Source organism: Alexandromys fortis, unplaced genomic scaffold (genome assembly GCF_014885135.2).
Source record: "Alexandromys fortis isolate MF-2015 unplaced genomic scaffold, M_Fortis_MF-2015_v1.1 scaffold_145, whole genome shotgun sequence".
Classification (NCBI taxonomy): Eukaryota; Metazoa; Chordata; class Mammalia; order Rodentia; family Cricetidae; genus Alexandromys; species Alexandromys fortis.
In genome coordinates, this window is record NW_026068049.1 from 666,778 (window position 1) to 689,658 (window position 22,881).

Below are 22,881 nucleotides of genomic sequence, written 5' to 3' on the forward strand. Positions count from 1 at the left end.
AAAAAACCAATAAAAATAAAGACCTAAAATCAAATCCTTTCCTCTATTTTCTTCCGGAACTTAAGAGGCAGGAAACTCAGTAATAAATACTGGATGATTTCTTCAACCTTTTGATGTCACTGAGTCTTCAGGAACAAAACTTCTCAAATTAACATCTCTCAAGCAGAGACATATTAAGACATTAACACTTGTCCTGTGGTTATGATTGTTCTTTGAAAATCAGAGCCCACGACAATATTCCCTCAGAATAAAAATAGACTTAGTACATCAATTATCTGAGAAAGTATTACTAAATGGAGGGAAATCAATGTCCTGGGTGGAGGATAATGTGGGGCTTGGGAACAGGACCATGAACGTACAAGTGAAAAAGCTCCAGTGGCTGCCCTGAGCCCCTTTCTACCTTTCTACAGTTCGTTCCACAGAGTGGGCGCCAGGAGATTTCATGGCTGTTAAGAAGATCTGCTCCTAGATGCCAGCAAGAAAAGCATGTTTCACATGTGAGCTCACTTCCCGCATCAATGAGAAACGGATCGTAGGAGAGACACGGATTCCCTTGTGTCAGGCAATGTGGGGTTTAATCACTGGTAGGCATTTGGGAACCATTTACCATCTCCAACTGCATGTTTTGGTTTAAAATTAAACTAGGTCTACCTTAAAACACGACTTATTTTCTACTAGAAGTTATATTCTTAATTTACCAAGATAGGGTTTTACTAGTTGAGAGCATTAAGAAAACACCCTACATTTATCCTAACTCCAATTAGGGTTCTTTAGAGAGAAGTTTATCTTCCCTCACATAAATGAACACTGGTGCTAACCTTTAGACTTGACACAAGCGCGTGCTGAGGTCACCAGGGCCTCAGTCTCCTCCGGCATCCCTGTTGACATTTTAGGCTGTGACCTTGTTTTCATGATCCACCCTGGCCTCACGCAGTGAGATGAAGAAGATACCCTTACCTTTAAAAAAATTACACAGAAGTCCCATGGAGTGTTTCTACGAACCCTTCATTGATCATGACCAAATCATGTCACCAAACCCAGGTGGAGGTAAGAAGAGAAATGTGGCATCTTGTCTATATGGCAAAATATCTAGCTACCAGTTAGGGTTTTGGAATCCAGAAAGAAGAGCATAAATTCTGGGTGTCAGGCAGCTGTCTCTGCCATAGTATGTGACTGAGGAACAAATACATTAATTTTATGTTTCCCAACTCACCAATTTCCAGAACTAAGTTTTGTAGTCATAAAGATCTATAGTGAATCTCAAATGAAAATACTGCTTATCAACATTTTAAAAATGTAAGTTTACATATTTTTAAACTTCATGACGTCTTCTCAGGAGATGAGAAAGAGCCACACCAGACAGACAAGTGGCATCAACACGATCCTAACTATAGAAGATGAAGAAGCATGAGTCTAGGAAGACATAGACTTCCTGATGCTTAACAGAACAATTCAGGGAAGGTGAGTGATATAAAGAGGAGCTGGAGAAATGAATAGTTCACAGATACCTAATATTCTGTCTCTTTTCATTTATGTACATTATCCTAAATGCTCTTGACCTGCTCTATTCTAGACCTCCACCAGAAGCCTAGATAAAGCTAAAGGAAGCACATCGATTTCAATTTCATCAAAGAGATTGTTATTTTGAGAAGTCTATAAAGAAAAAGCATATTTTATGGCATTCAAAATATATCTTCAGAGGACTAGACAGTGTTAAACAGGGCTAACAGAATTCCAGCCCAATCTACATATATTCTATACTAACTCAGGGAATGTAGTAGAAAGGTGCCTTAACAAATGACTACTCTCACAGTTACCTAAGCACTTTGCCATGCTTGCTTAGGCATCGTTATGTAAATGCCATCAATGCTGAGCAGTGTCCCTGAATTTTAACCACAATGTGCGCACTTGTAGTGTTCTATGCCATCAGAGAGAGAACAGAATGAGTTACACAAATCAACCGAAGTCCCTATGCAGGCTTTTGTCCGACACACGATGAGAATGCTTAGGTAAGTCACTCCGCAAGACACCTCTGCCTACATTCTCTCTTCCTCAGCACAGATCTAATATTCCTGGGTTCTGCCTGAATCCTGCTTCTCAGTCTGAGAGCCTTAGGGTTACTCAAGGTTGTGGGTCCATTCAATTCTACACTGGAATTAGTCTCAGTTTATTTCTACCCATTCTTTGTAGAGAAAAAATGGCAATTTTAATGCAAGAAGTTATTAGACTCCTCAAGATTGATCTATTTTATCTATTTTCATTTTATGTGTAAGGATCTTTTGCCTATATGTATGCATGTACACCACATGTATGTAGTGCCTACTGAGGTCAGAAGAGGGCTTTGAATCACCTGGAGGTGAGAACTGCAGACGTGGAGGTGAACCACAGTTTGGGAGTTGGGACCTAAATCTGGATCGTCTACAAGAGCAATCAGTGCTCTTAACCAATAAGGGATCTCTCCAGCCCCATATCGGAGTCTTAAATCTGGGAAATACACGGTCAATAGTGTGATGTGAATGACACAGGCAAGCGCGGCATAACTTTCTCCTATTTTCCCCATCTCTCAACTGTACCTCAGAGGTCAAGTTTCTTTTTGTTCCTTCAATTTCAGGTATCAGGAGGTCTGTAACATTTATAATGGAAGAGAGTCAAAAGAATCTGTGTGTTAAGGGTTAGAGGGAATCTCAATGGTTACGAAAACTGGCTAGTCTTCCAGAAAAGCTGGGTTTGATTCTTTGTACCCATATGACAGCTCACGAGTGTCTATAACTCCAGAATCAGGGGATCTGATGCTCTTTTCTGGTCCCCATAGGGTACATAGAGAGGCAAATGACATACACATAAAAATAAATCAACAATTAAAAAAAGAATCTATGTTTTCATAATAGAAAGAGAAAGGAGAGAATTCAGGTAGCTTTGGAAGTGGGAAGTTTAACAGAGCAGAGCCAGGAACATTATGGCTTCACAGAACTCCTCCTCTACATGATCCCTGCTGGAGAGAATGTGGTCCAGTGTGAGACATGTAAGATCTACCAGTGAACTACGTGAATGATATAAGCATGAGACATATAAGATCTACCAATGAACTTCGTGAACAGTTTAAGCGTGAGACATATAGGATCTACCAGTGAACTACATGAACAGTCTAAGCATGAGACATATAAGATCTATTAGTGAACTTCGTGAACAGTATAAGCGTGAGACATATAGGATCTACTAGTGAACCACATGAATGGTCTAAGTGTGAGACATATAAGATCTACCAGTGAACTATGTGAATGGTCTAAGCGTGAGGACCTACCAAAGAACTATGTATACACTACCAGGTAAATCACACAAAGGCCAAATGATGCACTTGGCCCTTTAAAATAAACAAAGTCGTAATGAAACTTTCAAGCAAACAGTTGTTTTTGAGAAAAGTGTATCTAGATGTTAGTATTCAATCGAATATCAACGCCCTTTGAAAACAAGTGTGAAAAAGTTTGATGTCTGTGTCACATAAGCATGGAAGAGCAGAAGAAAAAGAGAACATCCACAATCAAACAGTATAAGATATTTGTAAACCCTACACCTTTCTTCATAGCAGAGTGTGCTGAGTGATGTTAGGGAAAAGTAGAGATTATACAGTACAAGAAGAGTCTTGGCTTTCTGGTTATAAACACTGTTGTGTGCCTTCAAGTGCCTGCCATTTCAGCAGACAAGAGTGAAACAGTGAAACTCCCTTTAGAAGTTTAATGTGCCTTTTCTAATAGTAATAAAGGTATTGAGAAAGAAGGGCCTCAGTGGGCCCTATGGTGGACGAGAAAATTGAATATGCCATTCAAAGGGAGTCTGAATGTAGAGTTTATTTAAGAAGAGGGTATTGGGAGGGTAGAGGGGAGGAGGGAAGAGAGAGAGAGAGAGAGAGAGAGAGAGAGAGAGAGAGAGAGAGAGAGAGAGAGAGAGGAGAGAGGAAAGAAGAGTGCAGGGAGAGAGGCAGAGAGCTGCCTCTTTAGAAGAATGGTTGGGAGAAAGACAGGTGGTGGTGGCTGTGCACACCTTTAATCCCAGCACTTGGGAGGCAGAGGCAGATGGATCTCTGTGAGCTTGAGAGCAGCCTGGTCTATAGAGAGAGTTCCAGGACAGGCTCCAAAGCTACAGAGAAACCCTGTTCTGAAAGGGACAGAGTACTGTCAGGGTTCATTCTGCCAAGTGACAGGTGATAGGGAAGGCCAGCACAAGGCCTGAATCCTACTACATGTCACCACACCCTCATATTACCTTATCAAAAGTATGTCCTATTCCACTAACTGAAGGGGAAAAATTGAAAGATAAATAAAACAAAATAATAAATAGCCCTCACTGGATTCCTCCTGAAAATAAACCAGATCGGGTATGCATTTGACACTTTAGAAAACACACTCTGTAGGAAAATGAAATATTTAAGCTGGCAAATAAAAAATGGATTTGAAGATTTGGTATCTTGGCTAACAGGAAAGTTAAATTCAAGTCTGCAGAGAAACCAATACACTAATCAAAATTTTGCCAGAGTAGCACAGTGTTTAATACATTTAAAGAAACATTTTTCTTGAAATGTGGTGTAGTTCTTGTAAAGAATGATTTTTTTTTTCAGGAGAAAAAACTTAATGGAAGCACATTTTACTTTCTTTATATTCTGTGGACTTTAGTGGGAGTTTATACTTATGTTCACAAGTCATGTTCCTTTAAGTCTAAGATAGCACTACTCTTTGCAACTTTTTAAAGTAAATTACATTTATACTGTTAAAGTCATTATTTAAATAAAGCATCTATAGTTGCAAGATCAACACAAGTGTGTGTGTGTGTGTGTGTGTGTGTGTGTGCTTGTGTATTATACATGGTGAAGAGAAGAGTGATCTTGTATGGTATGCAGCTCAGGCACTGTTTCCCTTGCTGTCTCCACCCATGGAAGCTTATCCTACTGAAGCCACAGATCCCTGAGGTCACAGAAGTACAGCATGACCTGGCCTTTGAGCCACACGCCAAGTCAAACAGTGGCCGCTTCCTGAGATTTCAGACTGAAAATGCAGAGATGGCCAGCTTCTCTCAAGGTGATATGAACCATATGAACTGCTTGTGGCATGTTATCCAGCCTCCAGGATGAACAACAAAAATACATGGCTCACTAGGTTGAACAACATGAAGCCAACATAGACCAGGAGCCAGTGGGTACGTTTTTAAGTGTCAACAAAATTATTTCCTTGGTGTTTCAGACTCCAAGGTTCAGCACCTCCATTTCTGTCTTTAGGGTGTATAGAAGCCACAAATCTTCCAACGTGAGAAATTAAGCACATACCAATTAATGCATCTCAGGTGAATACGTAATTGAATCTTCATGTGAACTCAGGAATCTATGATGCCTGTGCTTACACAGTCTGTATACCAATCACAGAGATAATATATGTCAACATTATCTGTATCAGTATACTGGAAAAAAGATGTAGTTTACACAAGTAACACATATTACTTAGTGGTAGCACAACTGACATCTCTTTTAATTAACACAAGATGATTGCCATCTGAGCACTGTCAGAACCCTGAATATAAATTATACAAACACTTCAAAATTATGGCCAAGTTCTTTACTCAGGAGGAAATCTGATCTTTCTAAATAACCTGATAAGCTAGAAGTGCTGGAGAGAAGGTTTAATTTAGGTGCCTCCCAAAACAATCACGGGGACCTATGTTCAGATCCATGAACATAGAGAACATCAGTACTCTTTCTGAGGTGTACATGGCTATAATTCCATTGCTGGGGGCAGGGTAGAGGGGGTAGGAGTGAGATCTACTCAGATATATGAAGTTCATGGCTCAGACATTCTAAACCAGGGGGTCTCATATCAGATATCCTGCAGATCAGCTATTTACATTATGACTCTTAAGAATAAAAGAATTGGGGCTGGAGAGATGGCTCAGTGGTTAAGAGCATTGCCTGCTCTTCCAAAGGTCCTGAGTTCAATTCCCGGCAACCATATGGTGGCTCACAACCATCTAGAATGAGGTCTGGTGCCCTCTTCTGGCTACAGACATACACACAGACAGATTATTGTATACATAATAAATAAATAAATAAATATTTAAAACAAACAAACAAAAACGAATAGAAGAATTACAGTTTATGAAGTAGCAACAAAAATATCTTATGTTGCGGGGGAGGGGGTAACCACAACATGAAGTGTTTTAGAAGGTCAGAGCATTAGGAAGGTTGAGAGCCACTGGTCTAAATAAACTTCAGGTTTAGTGAGAGTGCCTATCTCAAAATCCTGAGGTGGAGTGCAACTAATGGAAGACCAGGGATGTCAGTTTCTGATCTTCACATGCATGTGCACACTCATGCATGCACAAGTGACAATGGTACACACATACACAGGCACACAAAACAGGGTTGGGGTGGGGGAGAGAAGGAGAGAGGGAATAAAGAAAATATGAGAAAGAGAAATTTGTCATCTTTTGACAAGGACTAGTATTAGGCAAATATTTTGAAAACAATGAGTTTGTCCTTGATATTGTCTCCTTATTTTTGAAAGCTTTTAAATTTCTTGGTACCTATCTCTGGAATTTTCTCTTTCCCACACTATACAAGACAACATATAACTTGATGTTTCTTACTACTCAAATTTCTTAAAGGTGCAAAATCACTTGGTATTTCTTGGCACCAAAATTCTTTACAAAATGTTTCAGCTAATGAGTAAGAGATAAGAAATCCAATTCATGCTAATACATAAATTAACAAATAACCTTGGTCTTTCTTTTTTTTTTTTTTTTTTTTAGTTTTTTGAGACAGGGTTTCTCTGTAGCTTTGGAGCCTGTCCTGGCACTAGCTCTTGTAGACCAGGCTGGCCTCGAACTCACAGAGATCCGCCTGCCTCTGCCTCCCGAGTGCTGGGATTAAAGGCGCCTCTTTCAAATATTTTGATTTGAAATTATCTGAAGAAGATAGAGTAATGCCTTTTGACTTATGGTTAAGAGTTGTGGACTTGAAATAGTGAGGTTTTACATTTGTAAACAGAATATGACAAACCTACTACCACGGTGTGGTTCTCTTCAGAAATGAAAGGAAATAATAAAGCCAGCGTCTCTGAGACTCCAAACGAGGGAGACCCTAACAGTCAGCGTCTCAGACTTAGCTGGTGAGAGCTTGCATTCTAGAGACTTGATAAAAGGGACACGAATAAAATGACGGAAATACCTAAAAAAGGAAGCAATAAAACACTCAGTCACATGGAAATTGTGTACCTCTGCATGAAAAATATTCTACATAAATTAGTCCAAAGGGCAATTTAAAAGGTCAATTACAAAACACTTCACATTCCTGTAAACAATGACAGAATCACTACATAAATTCACAGGCTGCCAGAAGCTATGCCAGCAGCTCTGAGTTTATGAGAAAGTGTCACTGTAGCAGTGTTTTGTCTTATAAACTTCTTGTAACTTCCTCAGGATGTATTTAGAACTGTAATTTCTGAATAAGGAGTATCTGAGGAGAGTAGGTCCTTCTTAGTGAATTACATGTATTTCCAGGTAGCTAGTACAACTTGGGTTTTGATTATTCTAAAGAATTTTCTACATCCATGAGCCCATGTAAACTAGATAATTCTTAGTGCAATGTAAACAAAACCCATTTTCTAGTTTAAATAAAGTATGACTCTCCTCTTCCAGATTTGACTGGTTTGTGGGGGTGGGGAGATAAGCCAGGAAGATATATTTTCTTACACATGTCTCTTGGCCCCCAGAGATCATACTGCTTTAAACCACACAGTTGGCCTTTAGGCTTCATATGTAAAAGTACCCAAAGATCAAATAAGTTGATAAAATGATCTACAATACTATGAGACAACAATATAAGAATTTTAAAGATTTGCTGAGTTTGAGTTGAGGGATATCTCAAATAAAGCAAGTCCCGAATAGTAGATAATATCACTTTCAAATTATATTACACATATATGAGATTACTAATATTACTCTTTCTGTGTTTAGCTTCTTTCATTTAGCATGAATATCTTCTAGGGTCATTATCATTGGCCTGATTTCTTCCTCTTTCAATGACTAGCTATTTTCTCTGTCTGTCTGTCTGTCGCTCTCTCACACACACTTCCTTCCTTTTTTTCTCTTTTTCTTAGGCAGAGTCTCACTGTGTAGCCCAGGTTACCCTTGGAACTTCGGATTCCCCCTGAGTAATGGGATTGCAAGCATTACTGAGTCCAGCAATATCACAATTCATTTGCTTACTGGTCTGTTAAATGACAGGCTGTTTCTGTATGGTGGCTACTGTGAATACCGCAATGAACACTGGAACAAAGTTAGAAAAGCTTCCGAGTGTTTCTGTGGGAGATGTCACTGAGTTCTGGCAGCTTTGGTGCTAAATCTGAACTTTACTTTAGGCGGCACAGACACCTAACAATGCCAATTCTTCCCATTTAAGAACACAGGCTACCTTTCCAGTTATTTATGTTCTCAGTTTCTTTCAATCAATAGCGTATGTATTTCTGTGTACAGTGGCTTTTGTTACTGTCTGTTATCTTGGCTGCCTGTTCAGATGAGTGGAGAAAGGGAACTACAGAGTTATTTTCTAAGAAAAGGGGCCAATTCTTCTGTTTTCTCCTCCCTCTCATATTCTTCCATCTTTCTCTTTCTCCATGGCTTGGGAAGGTTCTGCAGATGGGAGATATTTACATGTGGCATGCATTTTGGTAAAGACCTATGTTCAATTATTAGAAGGAACAATGGTGACCTGGGAGAGCGATTACAGTTTTCTTTCAGCGTGAAAATGACCCCTTAGCTATTCTGCCTGCTGACTTCTGTTTTCTCCAGACTCAAGAGCAGGTCAGTAATCTCATTACCAACAATCTCTGCCTTTTACTCTCTGTGTGACAGAGTAATTGCAAGAAGTAGAAGTAAGAGCTTATACTACTTTAATAGAATAAGATGAAACACCAGACTGTTAATATGCAAATCCTAGTGACTAAAAATTTAATTAAACAGCATACTTAAACATTTATATCAGCATATATTAATTACACATAACAATGGTTCCATTATGACATACTCATAATTAGATATAATGCATTTTGATCATATTCAACCGCATTACTTTTTTTGTCCCTTTATTCCCACTAATAGTCCTTCTGCTTCTCAGCTAGTCCCCTGTGTCCTTTCTGTTTCATGGCTACAGTAATTGTATGAGCATAAAATCTTCAGGACTTTGACAACATGGCAAACACTGTCCCTTGTAACTAATCATAGGAGCTATATTACGGTAACAATGACAAAGACAATATGGCTTTTAATAATAATTCATTCTCATGGTCTGTCAGTCTAGTATATGCAGCAGATAAATGAAAAGTATATACTCCTTATTGCCAAATATTCAGAGTAAGTTTCTGGACAGAAATAACTACATCTATAGTAGTACTCTATCTGAAAAATAGAATCTGCTATTAAAGCCAGAAGTGATTGGTGCCTGGCTTTGCCAAGAGACATTATTTGGGTCAGTACAAGTCAACATGGAAGTAGGTGTGGGTAGGGACAATCGATGACACCTCTAGCTAAGAAAACAGCATCTCTAAGATTCCAACAGGAAGCCAGTCAAACAATGACAGCCTTTCACAACTGTAAAGTAGGCAGTGAAGGTGAGAAGAGCCCTGGCAGAACGAGTTCACAGAGGCGTACCTGTATAGCCGCAGTCTTTCTACTCAGAAGAGAGTAGCTTTCTGTACTTGGAAACTGTATTTTAAAAACTTACAGATAATAGCATCAGCATAGCCCACTGTTGTGGCTCAGTGTGACACATCACAGAGTCTCCAAATGGAAGTCCTGTTCAGGGATGCTGTGGCCCTGCTTGAGTCTGGGTGAAGTAACTGGACCACAGAGGGATAGGTTTTCAGGGTTCCAGCCTGGCTCTCTTCCAGGCAAACTCATTGTCCTGGCTCACCAGCATATTATTAAGCTGTCTCTTGTTCTCACAGTCATGCAGCCACCACATCTTCTGTCATGAAACTGTGAGGCCAAGGAAATCCTTACTTACGTTGCTCCTTACCAAGCATTATGTTGCAGTGATGAGAAAGCTAACTAACAATCTAGCTAAAAGCATAGCTATGCTATTCTGGCTATGCTATTCATCATGTATAGACAAACACTTAGTTTCCAGGATTTGCAAGCATGCATGTTCACTGGGAGCTCATTTAACAAGTTAAATTAGCCACACGCCAGTGGCTATTGGACTTTCTCACATCCTGAACTATCTGAACAGATATTGCCAGATGAAGGCATGCGTGAGAGCTCATGTGTTATACAAGTGTATGCGAGCCCTGGCAGAGCATATGAGAAGAGTAGGAGGGTGGGGAAGGTGAGCTCTGAAGATGAAGAGACTTCTGGAGCAAGATTCTTAAAGATGCATTAATACCATAATAAAAGGCTTTCCCATGGAAAGAGAAGAATGGCGCAAAGCAGTGGCCTGCCTGGCTCTCACCTGCCCTTTAAATTGATGCCATGCAAAGTGTCAGACAGATCCATTAACACAATGGAACACACTAATCACTAATACACTTCCGGCTGAACCTAACACAAGCAGTTCTACGTGAGGAATGTGATGGTGGAAATAAGCTGATATCTACCAGGGAGTAGCAGTAAGAAGTTGGGTCCTCAGAACAGATGCAAAGAAAGAAGGGGAGGGGTTTCTATACCAAATAAGCAATAATTTGATAATTCCACTGTACAAACTGAGGCACTAAGAAACCTTGCCACAGAATAAACTTATTTTCATATTTAGAAATAATAACTTACTGAGATTAAGCCAGTGACGATAAATGAAACCAGACTATATAACAACAATCTGCCCACCTAATGTGGGGAATGTGGGTCAAGGAGAAAGAATAGGGAAATATAATCCACAAAATATTCAAGGCAAAAATATGCTGGATATTACAGCGACCACAATCTGAGAACTATAAACACTAAATGTAAATTAGTGGTAAATCCTGTGGTGTTTCTAAATTCAATGATATTTTAAAACTCTTTTCTGCCAAGGTGTTTTATAAACAAGTTGGTGGACAGATCTCTAAGAGAAGCATTTCATTTAAAAAAGATCAAATTAAAATTACTTGAGACAGAAAATATTGGTTCTAAAAATTGTAATTGAACAGTATAAACAGTTATGTGCTTAATAAACACACTGATGCAGGAGTCAGTCCAGCAGCCCAGCCATACGTGTCCACGCATGTGTCCAGTGCAGCATTAGATGTCACAGCTGAGAGTGCTGGTGTCCATCTTTACCCTGACACATGGCTGTTTCACTGTGAGCTGGGAAAGGGGGGATGAACAGTCATCCTGGCCCTGTATTTTACTAAGTCTGAACTTAGAAAAGTATTCTTTTACCAAGACAAGGGACCTTGCTGCTGCGATGTGTCCTCTAACTTAGATGAAGAGAGAGCACTTGCACAGATTCAGTCTCAAGGTCGTTCCTTTTATTCTGCTCCCTGGATGATTTAGGAAAGAGGCAAGAAGGTAAACTTCACTCAGAACCAGTGATGACGAGTCTGGATGCACTGTAGGCAGAAGACACAGGCAGGGGCCGGGAGAACTTTCCAGTCAGAACCCGAGTCACCACAGAGTCCTTTAGCTCGGGCACTGCTCATTTAAAAATTACATCTAAATTATCATCATCATTATTTTATTATTATTATTATGTATGTGTGTGTTCCACTGCATCTGTGGAAGACAGAGGACAACTGGAGAGTCAGTTTTCTCCTTCTACCATGTGTGTGCTGGGGACTGAACCCAGGCTCTTGGGCTAGGCAGCAGGCTGTTCAGTCATCACACTGGCCTGTGCCCCAGATTTGTTCTGACAGACACAGCACCTATATAATAGAACTTAATAGTCACTCCTTTTGTCATTTTCCTCTTCCAAATTGAAATCCTACAAAAACTTTTTTTTAAAAAGAGTCTATTTTTGTTGAAAGATTCAAAAAGTATAACAATGTTACAAACTCTCTGTAGAGCCTCTAAAGAGAAGGCTCTGCATTTTTGTTACTAAGTTATAATCTTATTTGAAGACAGCAATTTTTCTCTCTCAATCTGCCTATTGTACTTGTTGACATCTAGACTAGTAGAATTTTTCAAAAAGCCTGGAAAACAAAAGCCTAAAAAGTCTTTTTATATGCCAATTGGTATTTAATTATATTTACCTCTATTAAAAAAGGTTTTATTTTTAGAAAATCACTCAGTATTCCTTGAAATTCCTTTGAAATGGAACTCTAAGGTCAAGAGATGGCTTCAGTGTTTTAACGACCCATCTTGGCGCCTTCCTGAGATGATCTCTGCCATCACTTTGACCCTCATTTATGTCACACACTTACAGTTTTAATGGGTAAGGAAATGTTAACAGGCCAGGCAGGGCAAACCAAACTCTGACTTCTGCTTCTCTTTAATAAAACCTTTACAGTTTTCGATTCTTTTTTTTAATCATGTATGACAAATTCAATGTTATTAAGTTTTTAAATTCTGCTATAAAGATCCCATGACATTGCATTGCATCCCTCTCTTTTGATGGAAACAAGTAGGCCACTTTCAAGGCTGAACATTCATATCCAGGAGCATAGAATGTGCTTCATGCTTCCTGTACTCAAGACACTGCTTACACCTCTCTCTATGCTTCTTGCTGACATGAAGTCTGTCACAGCTAACATTTTCTTGCAGACTTGCACATTGTCTTTCTATTCATTTGCATGCTCAGGCAGTTTAGGGATGAGCTAGTTTTTAAAAATCAGAAGCTACCTTTATTTTATTAGTTTTGATGCCTTTAAGATTGAATATTAAGGCTTACCTAAACAAGACCTTGATATTCCATGCATCACAGTAATTTTTAACGCCTGAATATAGTGAAGGTTTTACTTTATTGGTTAGTGTTCCCTTAACTCTGGCAAATGGAAGTGGCTTAAGTAGGGATTCTGAGATTTAATGAAATACCATTAATATGGTCACATCCATATGAATTTTAGATAAACAGATATTTAATATAAATATTTTTTCATCTAAATTAATTGATTAAGAATTGAAGATGAACTGTTCTAGTTCCTACATGTCTGCACTTGTGCTGGCTGGCTTTTCCCATACAACCATTATGTCACATGCACTGGGAGTGGATGATGAGCATTTTCTACTTAGTGCATCTTCATTACAGGTGGCACCTTTGACTAACACAGCCCCATTGTTCCATTATTTACAATGTTATTATCCCTAGCAACTGGATCTGTCTCATATACTTAAGATAGTTATTTTACCTTTAAGGACAACAAGTACAATATATTTCTAGTCCTACAGATATAACAAATAGACATAAACATGCATAAATAAACAAACATGCATGCATTTGTACATATAGACTAGAAATACAGCTTTCTAGGACACACACACACACACACACACACACACACACACAAAACTATATCTATGCCATTCTGAAGAATGAACCCAAGACCTTGACATAACTCTTGACCCTCACACCTATCTTCATTTCCCAACCCAAATTCCCTGGCATTTTAAGCATGTAGTGAAAGGCTTTTTCTTTTTAATTGTTTTAATTGGGGTTGGGGGTTTAATTGTCTTTATAAATGTTTGCCCTACCCATACCATTCCTTTTTTATGTTAGATTTTATTGGAGGTGTTTACAGACTCTTAGTTTTATAGGAATTTTATTTTCCTTTATAACGACTGGGGACCAGTAGAAAGAATACACTTTATAGACAGAAGACAGAGAGCTTGTGTGCTCTGACTGCTCAGTGAGGTTTCTAGTTGTCTTGTTTGTCTCCAGAAACCACAAAGTCTGGACTGAGAGCTCTTGGAGATTAGAACTTGACTTCTGAGAGTTGGCTGGATAACGAAGGTGATGTCTCTTATTCAGCCTTTAGGAGACACTGTGCTCACAAAAACTAATGGCAGTTTATTCCTCGTTAAGCAAATTAGGTGCACCTGAGATCTCAATAACTTATTTATTTATTTAAAGCTTATTTAAAATAAAACTTTAAGCTGTTTTATATGTATTCTCTCCTGCTTTCTAACTAGATTCTACCTGATTACAGCAGAAATATAAACAGTCACCTGTAGGGGTTCTCTCTGGTAAGTTCTCATGGGTCTCCTGTGGACCTTAGCTATTTGTGGATTAGACTAGAGGCAGAGCTCACCTGAGTTTTGAAGCGATCATCTTTACAGGCCCTTCTTCACCTTGGATAGAATGGTTGACTTGATCAATGACAAACTTGAGCTTCTCCTGTCAGAGGGTTTTTGCTAAGAGAAATCAAATCTATCTCCAGCTTTTGGGGATTCTACCCTGGTTCTGGTTTACTTAACGACACCTAGCTGACTAGAATAAAAAAAGATTCAACATAGAAACAATTATCAACATTAAAACACATCTGCCTCATTTAGAAGTGGGTTGTATTCAATTGGATGGTTATGCTTTCAATTTCCCTCTTTTGTGCGTCATGTCTCTTAAATACACTAAAACAACCAAGGTGCATGCATTTATTCTCATTCATTCATTCATTCATTCAGACATTCATTTGTTGCTAAGTTGGAGGGAACTTCACAGATCACATCCATGGAGCTTTGCTACAGTCAATGTTGTAAACTTGGTGCTGGAGAGTTAACAGGTTGATAGGATAGACTATAACGAAGATGAACCATAAAGGCAAAATGGATGCAAAATTTCAGACAATTTTCTTATTTCTAGTTCCCAAATATTTCACAGCAATGAAGTAGATTCTAAGGAAACACAAAGTCAAGCACATATATCAGTTCAAAACTACAGCAAAGAACAACAAGCTTTTCACACACCCAATGGGTGCTTTCAGGATAAGCTAGGATCTCAAGTCTTTATATTTGTAGAAGTTTGTACTTCAAAGCTGCATTTACATGAGAGCTGAAGGGGCAAGTGGAAGAGACAGAGAAAGGGGAGAAGGAAGGAGGGAAGGAAAGGGGGAGAGGGAGGGAAGGAAGAAGGAAGAAAAGAAGGAAATAGGAAGGAAAAGAGAGAGGGGGGAGGGAGGAAAAGAGAGAGGGGGAGGGAGAGACAGAGAGAGAGGGAGAATAACAAAGAGAGAGAAAGGAGAGAGCACCTGACCCAATGCAGTTCCCTTGGTGGGTCTACACCAATTCCTCTGCTCTAGGAGGAAAGGTAGCATGGTTTCTGCAAGCATAAGTGATGCTTAGAGGAAAATTAAACCATGGATGATGGCAGGACCGATTACTCTACTGTGCTTTAGAGGCAGGAGACTGCTGTCTCGAGTCCAAAGTGGTTTCATATGGACGCCACAGCTGCGGTTTACTCTCGAAACTATAACCTGTCAAATTAGAAGCAGGCAAGGCCTCTGCTCTTAATGGTCCCACTTTCTACTTCTACTGTCTACAGTTTTTCCTACAAGTCTATCATTTTTATTCATCTCAACTATGTCATTTGGATGAGTAAAATATGGAAACTACTTGTCATCTTGGCAGGAGAAGATTCTAGCATGTTGTAGGCTTAAAGAAACAGTCAATTTTGGACTTGCTGTCTAGATAAGGCTTACTTCAATTGTAAGTGTCCTTACTGAGTTTGCTGCTGTTTCATTGTCCTGCTTGACACCATGCAGTGTATAGTACAATACCAGAAAGTGGTTCATATGTGTGAGCACTGGAGTTGTTTTTGCTCCTGGAGTCTTGACTGACTTTACTGAGTCAACGTCCTTCCAGCTCTACTCTGTTATTAGCAGCCTAGGGTTACAGAATGTTCCACCCCCTTAACTGTGGAATGGCTTCAGGCAATTTACTGATTTAGCTGAGATCTGTCCTAGTGAAAGGGAAAAGTCAGGTGTTCCCCTTTACATATAATTTTGGTAGGATCCTCCTTTACTGGCTGTCTTCATGTTTATCTCATGATATGAAACATTAGAAACTAAAGTACACTTTGCTCCCTAAGCAACACATCATAAGTGAAACCATGCCCTACAAAAATCGTATCCTGTTGAGGCCATAATGGCATCAGAAATATGTGTTTATCATCTGCTTTGGACAACTTAGCATATTTTTGGCCCACGGCAAAGTTGAAGTAAAACCATTTGTAGTTGCCTCAAAGCAAGATAACCACACTTTCCTGGGTAATTGATACCTAAGAGGGTACTGCCTTTAGATCACAGCCCAAGATCTAGGCATGCTAATTCTTTAAAGAAGGCTGTTAAATTTACAATGCATGGATGTCAACAGGGCTTCCTCTAGACTCAATGTGAAATAATCCCCGCTTTAGCACACATAGAGACCACAATGAGACAGGCATTTAAAAATTCCCTTGGAATTCTGGAATTACCTCTTGTGCCCAATTTCAGGAGAAGGGGGAAACTGAGACTCCTTTTTGAATGTAAACGCATAATAGTCATAGTGAGAACTAAGAATACTACTGTGTGTTTTGGAAGGCACTCAAATGAAATCAATCATGACTTTCATTTTTCCTGGAGTGTATTTAAAGAAGCAGTGATTTGAAGTATAGATAGCTAAGGTAAATAGAAGACATACAATTTTTATATTCATCGTGAAAACATGTATATGGAATGCAAATATGTCACTTGCTTTCTGTGACAGTGATGTAAAGCATGTAGCTTCCCTGGACACCACCTTAGTCAGTGAGGCCAACCGCAGCCGCCAACAGCAATCTGAAAGGCAGCTCTTCACTCTCTGTGCCAAGACAAAAGCACTAAGAATTACCTTCGCCTTGGAGGCAACTGGATAATTTGGGGAAAAAAAAGTTAAGTAAATATTTAATGTAAAGTAGCCCGATGGAATAAAATGTAACAGTTAATGTCAGATCCAGAGAAGAGAATGCTCGCTATTTCCAAAGAAGAAAACAGAATCAAAACTCAAGATGTTTCTCAAAGCCGAGTGTGGAGGCAAAGCTTCCCTTCCCAGGGCTGGCTCCTGAGCATGCTGCCCAGACAAGGCCACTGATTTGACCTGTCAGGCAAAAGTCAAGGACACAGGACAAGAAGGTGGGACCACAGGCACTATGTTGGGCAGTTACTGCTGGGAAACAGGAATGTACCATACCTCCATTCTCTCCTGTTTAACATCATCAAGTTCATTGTCCTCAAACATGGCCAGAAGCTCTCCTGTTTGGTCAATAGAGTTGATCAAGTCCTGAGCGATTTTCTGTCTCTTGTTTGTACTGCTGCTGCCACTCAGTTTTTCTTCATGAAGGTTAGAAAGGAGAACAAAAGGTACTGAGCAGGGTACATTGGCATAAATCAGCATACATAGCAAACAGTACATGTGAAATTCACTCACAATCATCTTTATAGAGAAAACTCTTATCTTTAAAACAAGTCACACAGAAATCAATCACAAAAAAATAAAATAAAATCACATTATTAATTACCATCTTAAGTGTAAAAGGGCTGACTGAATCCCGTATGAAAGGAAGAGGGGCTCTCAGGTTTGGCAAAGAATACTATTCCATAGTACTTACAAGAGAAATAAAACACAACTAGGAAAGAGAGTGTGCTAGGTAAACACAAGCAAAGAAAGCAGAATTCATAACTACTAATGTTAGAAAACACAGCTGTGACCAAACTGTTACATCAAACAGCGTGGAATATTAGCTAATAAAAATGAATACTAACAGGCCTACTTTTACAGAACCAAGATAAAGGAAAGAAAAATCCTGCAAAAGGGATCCTATTAAACAGTGGGATCAGCAAAAGACACTTGAGTGCATCTCTTCCCAAATGCAACAACTTAGGTTAAGGCCATAAAACATACAAGTGCTTCAGCACCTATACGTTAGCACCCACAGAATCAAGGGAGTCTATTTTTCAAGTCATTTTCTACTGAAATAAAAATTGTAGTGTACACATATACTCACAGCAATGACTGGGGATGTAGCTGTGCAAGACCCTGTGTCAGATCCCCAACATGGGGGGGGGAGGGGGAAGGGAGGAAGGGACAGAAATACACATACCCAACAATATTACATGTACTGCTTTCTCCTCCTTGCTCTCCCTCCCTCCCTCCCTTCTTTTTATGCTATCCACCAATTCCCAGCTCACAGTGGCCATCTGTGTGCACCACTAGACATTTCTCTGTGATAACATATTCACAATGGATTTCTTTACACATGTGCTTTCTTCATTTTCTTTAAAAATAGGTGCCTACAGCATTTCTTTAAGAAGAGAGGTTCTTTATCCTCTCTTCTGTCCAGGTTTCCTAGTTGAGGACAGAGAAAGATCTCTCCATCTTTGTAGATATCTGATTCTTTTATAAGGCCTGCATAATCATCTATATCCTATAGTATCTACTAACATGGCTCTCATGCCCATCCTCTGTTGATGGGCAGAGATTTGTATCAATTTTTGCACTGGGAATGCTGAAGAGGTATCTCATTCATAGGTGTGCTCTGTTCTCAGGGCACAAGTTTCTAAACACAGAAATGTTACTGACACTTCAAGTTTCATGAAAGCAATTCTGATGCTGTTTTCGCCTACATTTCTTCTCAGAACTCCAGCAAATGTCTGATGAACCAAAGTGAAATACTGTAAAGTTAACCCCATAATCACCAAGAGATTTCGACATCTTCCCATGTCTGTCGCCTGTTTTCCATCTGTGTTTATCTATGATAACAAGAGCTCTTTCCCATTGCCCTGTCGTCCTCTGCCTGTCTGCTGCAGAGCACCCTTTGCTACAGAGTAATCTAAGGTTTATATTGTTCTTTTTAGCTTTTGACTTCTCTCTACTTCCACACAGTGTTAAGTTACATTTTTCAAGTTTTTTCTTCAGATTTACTGTCTCCTTCATTTTGTTTTTCATCTTTATGCATCTAGAGTTTATTTTGAATATTGTTAACACTATATGTTCTTCTTTAGTGTCTTTAAAATGTATATCACAGCACCACTAATATGTTTCCCTGTTATCATGAAATTTTTTCCTACCTCAAATTTCTGTGTCTCAGAGTCTGTTACTGGACTTTCTAGCTTGTGCCAGTCTTCCATACATAAAGTCCTCAATGACACCACAGGGTGCGCATATACACTTCCTCGTCTATGTCTTACTTCTCCAAAGCATATATGGGCATTTCTCATTCTACAGGAAAGCTATATAATATTTTTACATGATCTCAAGAAGAGGTTGTTGGAATTATAGCTAAAGCTGCAAGAATTCATTGATTTTGGTTGAACTGATTAATTTTATATGTTTCAATTCCTTTTTTTTCTTGTTATAGAAACTCCTAATTTTATCTGTTCCTGTAGTCCATGTTAACGGATGCTCTCCATGTTAATTCAAAGGACTATCTTCCTTGAGTCCTACAGGTGACTGAGCAAACCACTGTGACGCTCATCACATTGTTAGGATGCTCATGTTGATCCCCAAATATTAAGTAATACACTTCCTAAGTAGCTAAGGTGGAGACTATTATCCATATACAATAAAAGATTAGTGAACTAAACCCTCTCACGTATATATTGTTACTTCAAGTGCAAAAGTGAACTTTCTGGCTAATTTCACTTTTAAAAAAGTATTTCGTGGACACAGTGAAAAAACAAAAACGACTGCTGACACTCCACTCCGAAGAAATAAGATCTAAGCACACATAATCAGATATTTTCCTAGTTTATTATTTAGTTGCTACAGGTGTATTACACTAAACCAGTGGTTCTTAACCTTCCTAATGCTGCAACCCATAATATATTTCCTCATATTGTGGTGGCCCCCCAAACATAAAATTATTTTCAGTGCTACTTCATAACTGTAATTTGGCTACTGTTATAAATCATTATATAAATATCTGCTATGCCACCCCTGTGAAAGGAAAGTTTGAGCCACATGTGGATCATGACCCACAGGTTAAGAACTGTTGCACTAATCCATGTGTCTTCTATAATCTTTATTTTTTGTGGTGTTTTAGTATAAAATTCAGAGTAGAATGCTAATATTATCTCTTCTGTTTTCTTCACATTTTTACATACAGTCATCAAACAAAACCGCATTTTGTAGTCTTTCCATTTATTTTATATTGACAGTTGTGATATTTATTTCTTCCTTCATTTTTTACATTAATTAATTCTTGTTGATAAATCTTCCATTTGTCTCTTTGGTAATTTGAAATTTTGGTATATTTTTCCATTCTATTAATGTTTGCTTTTTTTTTCTCTGTATTTTCATTTAAATAGTGTCCTGCTTTTCTTTCCTTTTCGGGTGTGTACTGCATGTGTACCTGGTGATTATGCACAGATGTGCACTAGGTGACTGCCTGTACATGTGTGTCCACGCCAATAGGCATCAACAATCCTCCCCTACTGCTGTTTTCTGTGGTCCTTTGAGGCATGATCGCACTCTTTCTTTTCTTAAGGTAAAACTACTGGAGCTGGGGTTATAGTTTTGTGGGTAAGGTGCTAATCATGCAGGCCTGAAGGCTTGGGTTTGGATTCCCAGAACTACGTGAAAGTTGAAGCAGTAGTGTGAACATCTGCAACCCCAGTGCTCAGTACAGCTCTACCAGGAGTTGGGAGGTTGAGACAGCAAACTCCAGAAACTGAGACCTACTAGGCAAGCATATGCAACAGTAAACAAGTTGGGAATAGGGAAAGGACTGATACCCAAGGTTGCTTTCTGACTTTCACACATGTACCATGGCATGTAGGTATCTGTCCTACACACACAAACACATACATACCCACACGCCACAAGACAAAATTATCACCGTATTCATTAATATATTTATATAGTTGTATTGAACTGAAGGCCCTGGCATGGAACATGAGCTCTACAAGTGAGCTACGTCCCTAGCAAGTTCAAAAGCAAAATCTCAGAAAGTTATTGCAAAGGATCATAAAAGTCATTAAATGTTGTAGTTGGTGGTTAATATAGATTAATAAATAAAGTTATTATTGAGACTTAGAGAGTGAGAAAGAACTAAAATATTTTTTATTTGACTAATGATGGTTATACATATAAAGTTGTCTCAAGCATTGCCATATATAAGTATCAATTATCTGGTATTTGCTATGAATATGTTAATAAATGTTTAGAATGATAAGTATGCTTATAATGAAAAAATAATTTTAGAAAACTTTTTCATACTTATGTGCCTGCTAATTTAAATCAAGGGTTTTCTTTTTTTGTCCTTTAATGAAGACATAAGTAAATGCAACTCTAACCAAGGTATTATTAACAAATCCATATGTTATCTTTTCAGGGTAGAGTCTGGACATAGATCTTCATACAGCAGATAACTCTTACAACAAAAGAACCCAGTTGAAGCCAGAAGCTAATGAAACCAGTGCTGCAGAATTCTAGGCATGAAGCCCATACAAAATCCTAAAATCACTTAAAGCATCATGAGATCATGTGTGTGGGTGTGAATGTGTGTGTGCACGTGTACATGTGGGTGTGGTTTTCCTTTCGATTGTCTCTTGACTGTTCAGTCTAGGAGCATAGTAACATTTGCAGAAGACACTGTCCTACTGCAACTCTAGGAGGTTTGACAGACTGCTTTAGATGATTCCCTAGTACAACCCGCTGGTTCTGGTCCAGACAACCACTCCAGGTGATTTCCATTCTGTTGCTACTTGACAATCTGGAATATGTGAACTTTGTGATTGTGTTTCTTCTACTTCATCCACATAAGAGCATGGTAGGATCCAGTTCCACTTTATTGTCCAAAATAATTCCTGCATTAATATTATCTATTTATTTGTGTCTGTATATGTAGGCAGATACTGGGCTGATTCTAGTTTTCTACTGTGAAAGAGGCCGCTTTTTATGTTCAAGTGAATTTTTTTGTGGGCATTTCTCTCCATTTAGCTTTATTGGGTGTTGAATGGCTGGTTTACTTTTCTGTTGTTCTTTTTGAGAAGCTTCTGGAATGTTTTCTGAAGTGCCTGCACCATTTTACCCTCCTTCTAGCATCATAAGCTAAAGCTCTCCAAGCCTCAACCATATTTGCCCTCGTCTGTCTGTTTAGTTACAGACATCCTGGTAGGCAAGGAGCCATCTATTATTGCTGATTAGCATTTGCACTATGGTTTGGGACACTGGCCATCTTTTCTGGCGTCTATTAGCTATTCCTTTATTTCTGCTGCAAAATTATCTCAGATCTTTTGTTCATTTCTTAAGTGATTTATTGTCTTCACCATGGAATTGAAGAGTTCTTTCCACATTTTGCCTACAAATTCCATAGCAGAGATATGTATATAAGATTTCCTTATTCTGTTTTTTCTTTTGATTACTCTTTGAAGCACACTGAAGTCTTTAAACTTGATCAATTCTAATTCAATAGTTTCTTTTGCTACTATGCTTTTGGTGTCATGTATTTAAAATACCATTCTTATGCAAGGTTATCAATAGTTCTGTTTTTCTTTTAAAAACTTTATATTTTGACAGGCGAGAAATGGCTCCATAGGTAAAATGCTTGCCATCAAACCTGATGACCTAAGTTCAACCCCAGGACCCACATAGTAGAGGGAGAGAACAATTCCTGTAAATTGAATTCTGACCTCTTTCACTCACCATGAAATATACAACTCCACACATGCTTATATAAAACAAGTAAAATAGATATAATGGAAATAAAAATGAATTTTGTATTCTGAACTGCTATAGTGAATTCTCAATGATCTGTACTCAGGTATTCTCTTGTTTTGGAGGCATACTGTACCCTGAAGGGATCAAATTCTTTCTTTTCTATGTAGATCTCTAGATGTCACAGATACCTCAATGTCTCCAGGTAAAGGACCTATTGATTCTACATGGCACTGCTATCCAAGCCCTGTCAAGCATCACTCTGTGAGTTCCACTTGTGCCCTGAATTCTGATCATCCACTGACCGGCATAGAGCCTGTGGGTATTATG

The 22,881-nt window shown here is 38.8% G+C and overlaps 1 protein-coding gene across 2 annotated transcripts in view; it reads right to left on the bottom strand.

Moving 5' to 3' along the window:
- The window catches only part of Supt3h (SPT3 homolog, SAGA and STAGA complex component), a 342,521-nt gene that overhangs the window by 95,417 nt on the left and 224,223 nt on the right, over positions 1–22,881 (bottom strand). For both annotated transcript variants that reach the window (XM_050119373.1, XM_050119375.1), the window contains one exon: positions 17,086–17,225. In XM_050119373.1, the coding sequence (XP_049975330.1) occupies positions 17,086–17,225 (140 nt within the window). The remainder of the gene's footprint in view (positions 1–17,085; positions 17,226–22,881) is intronic.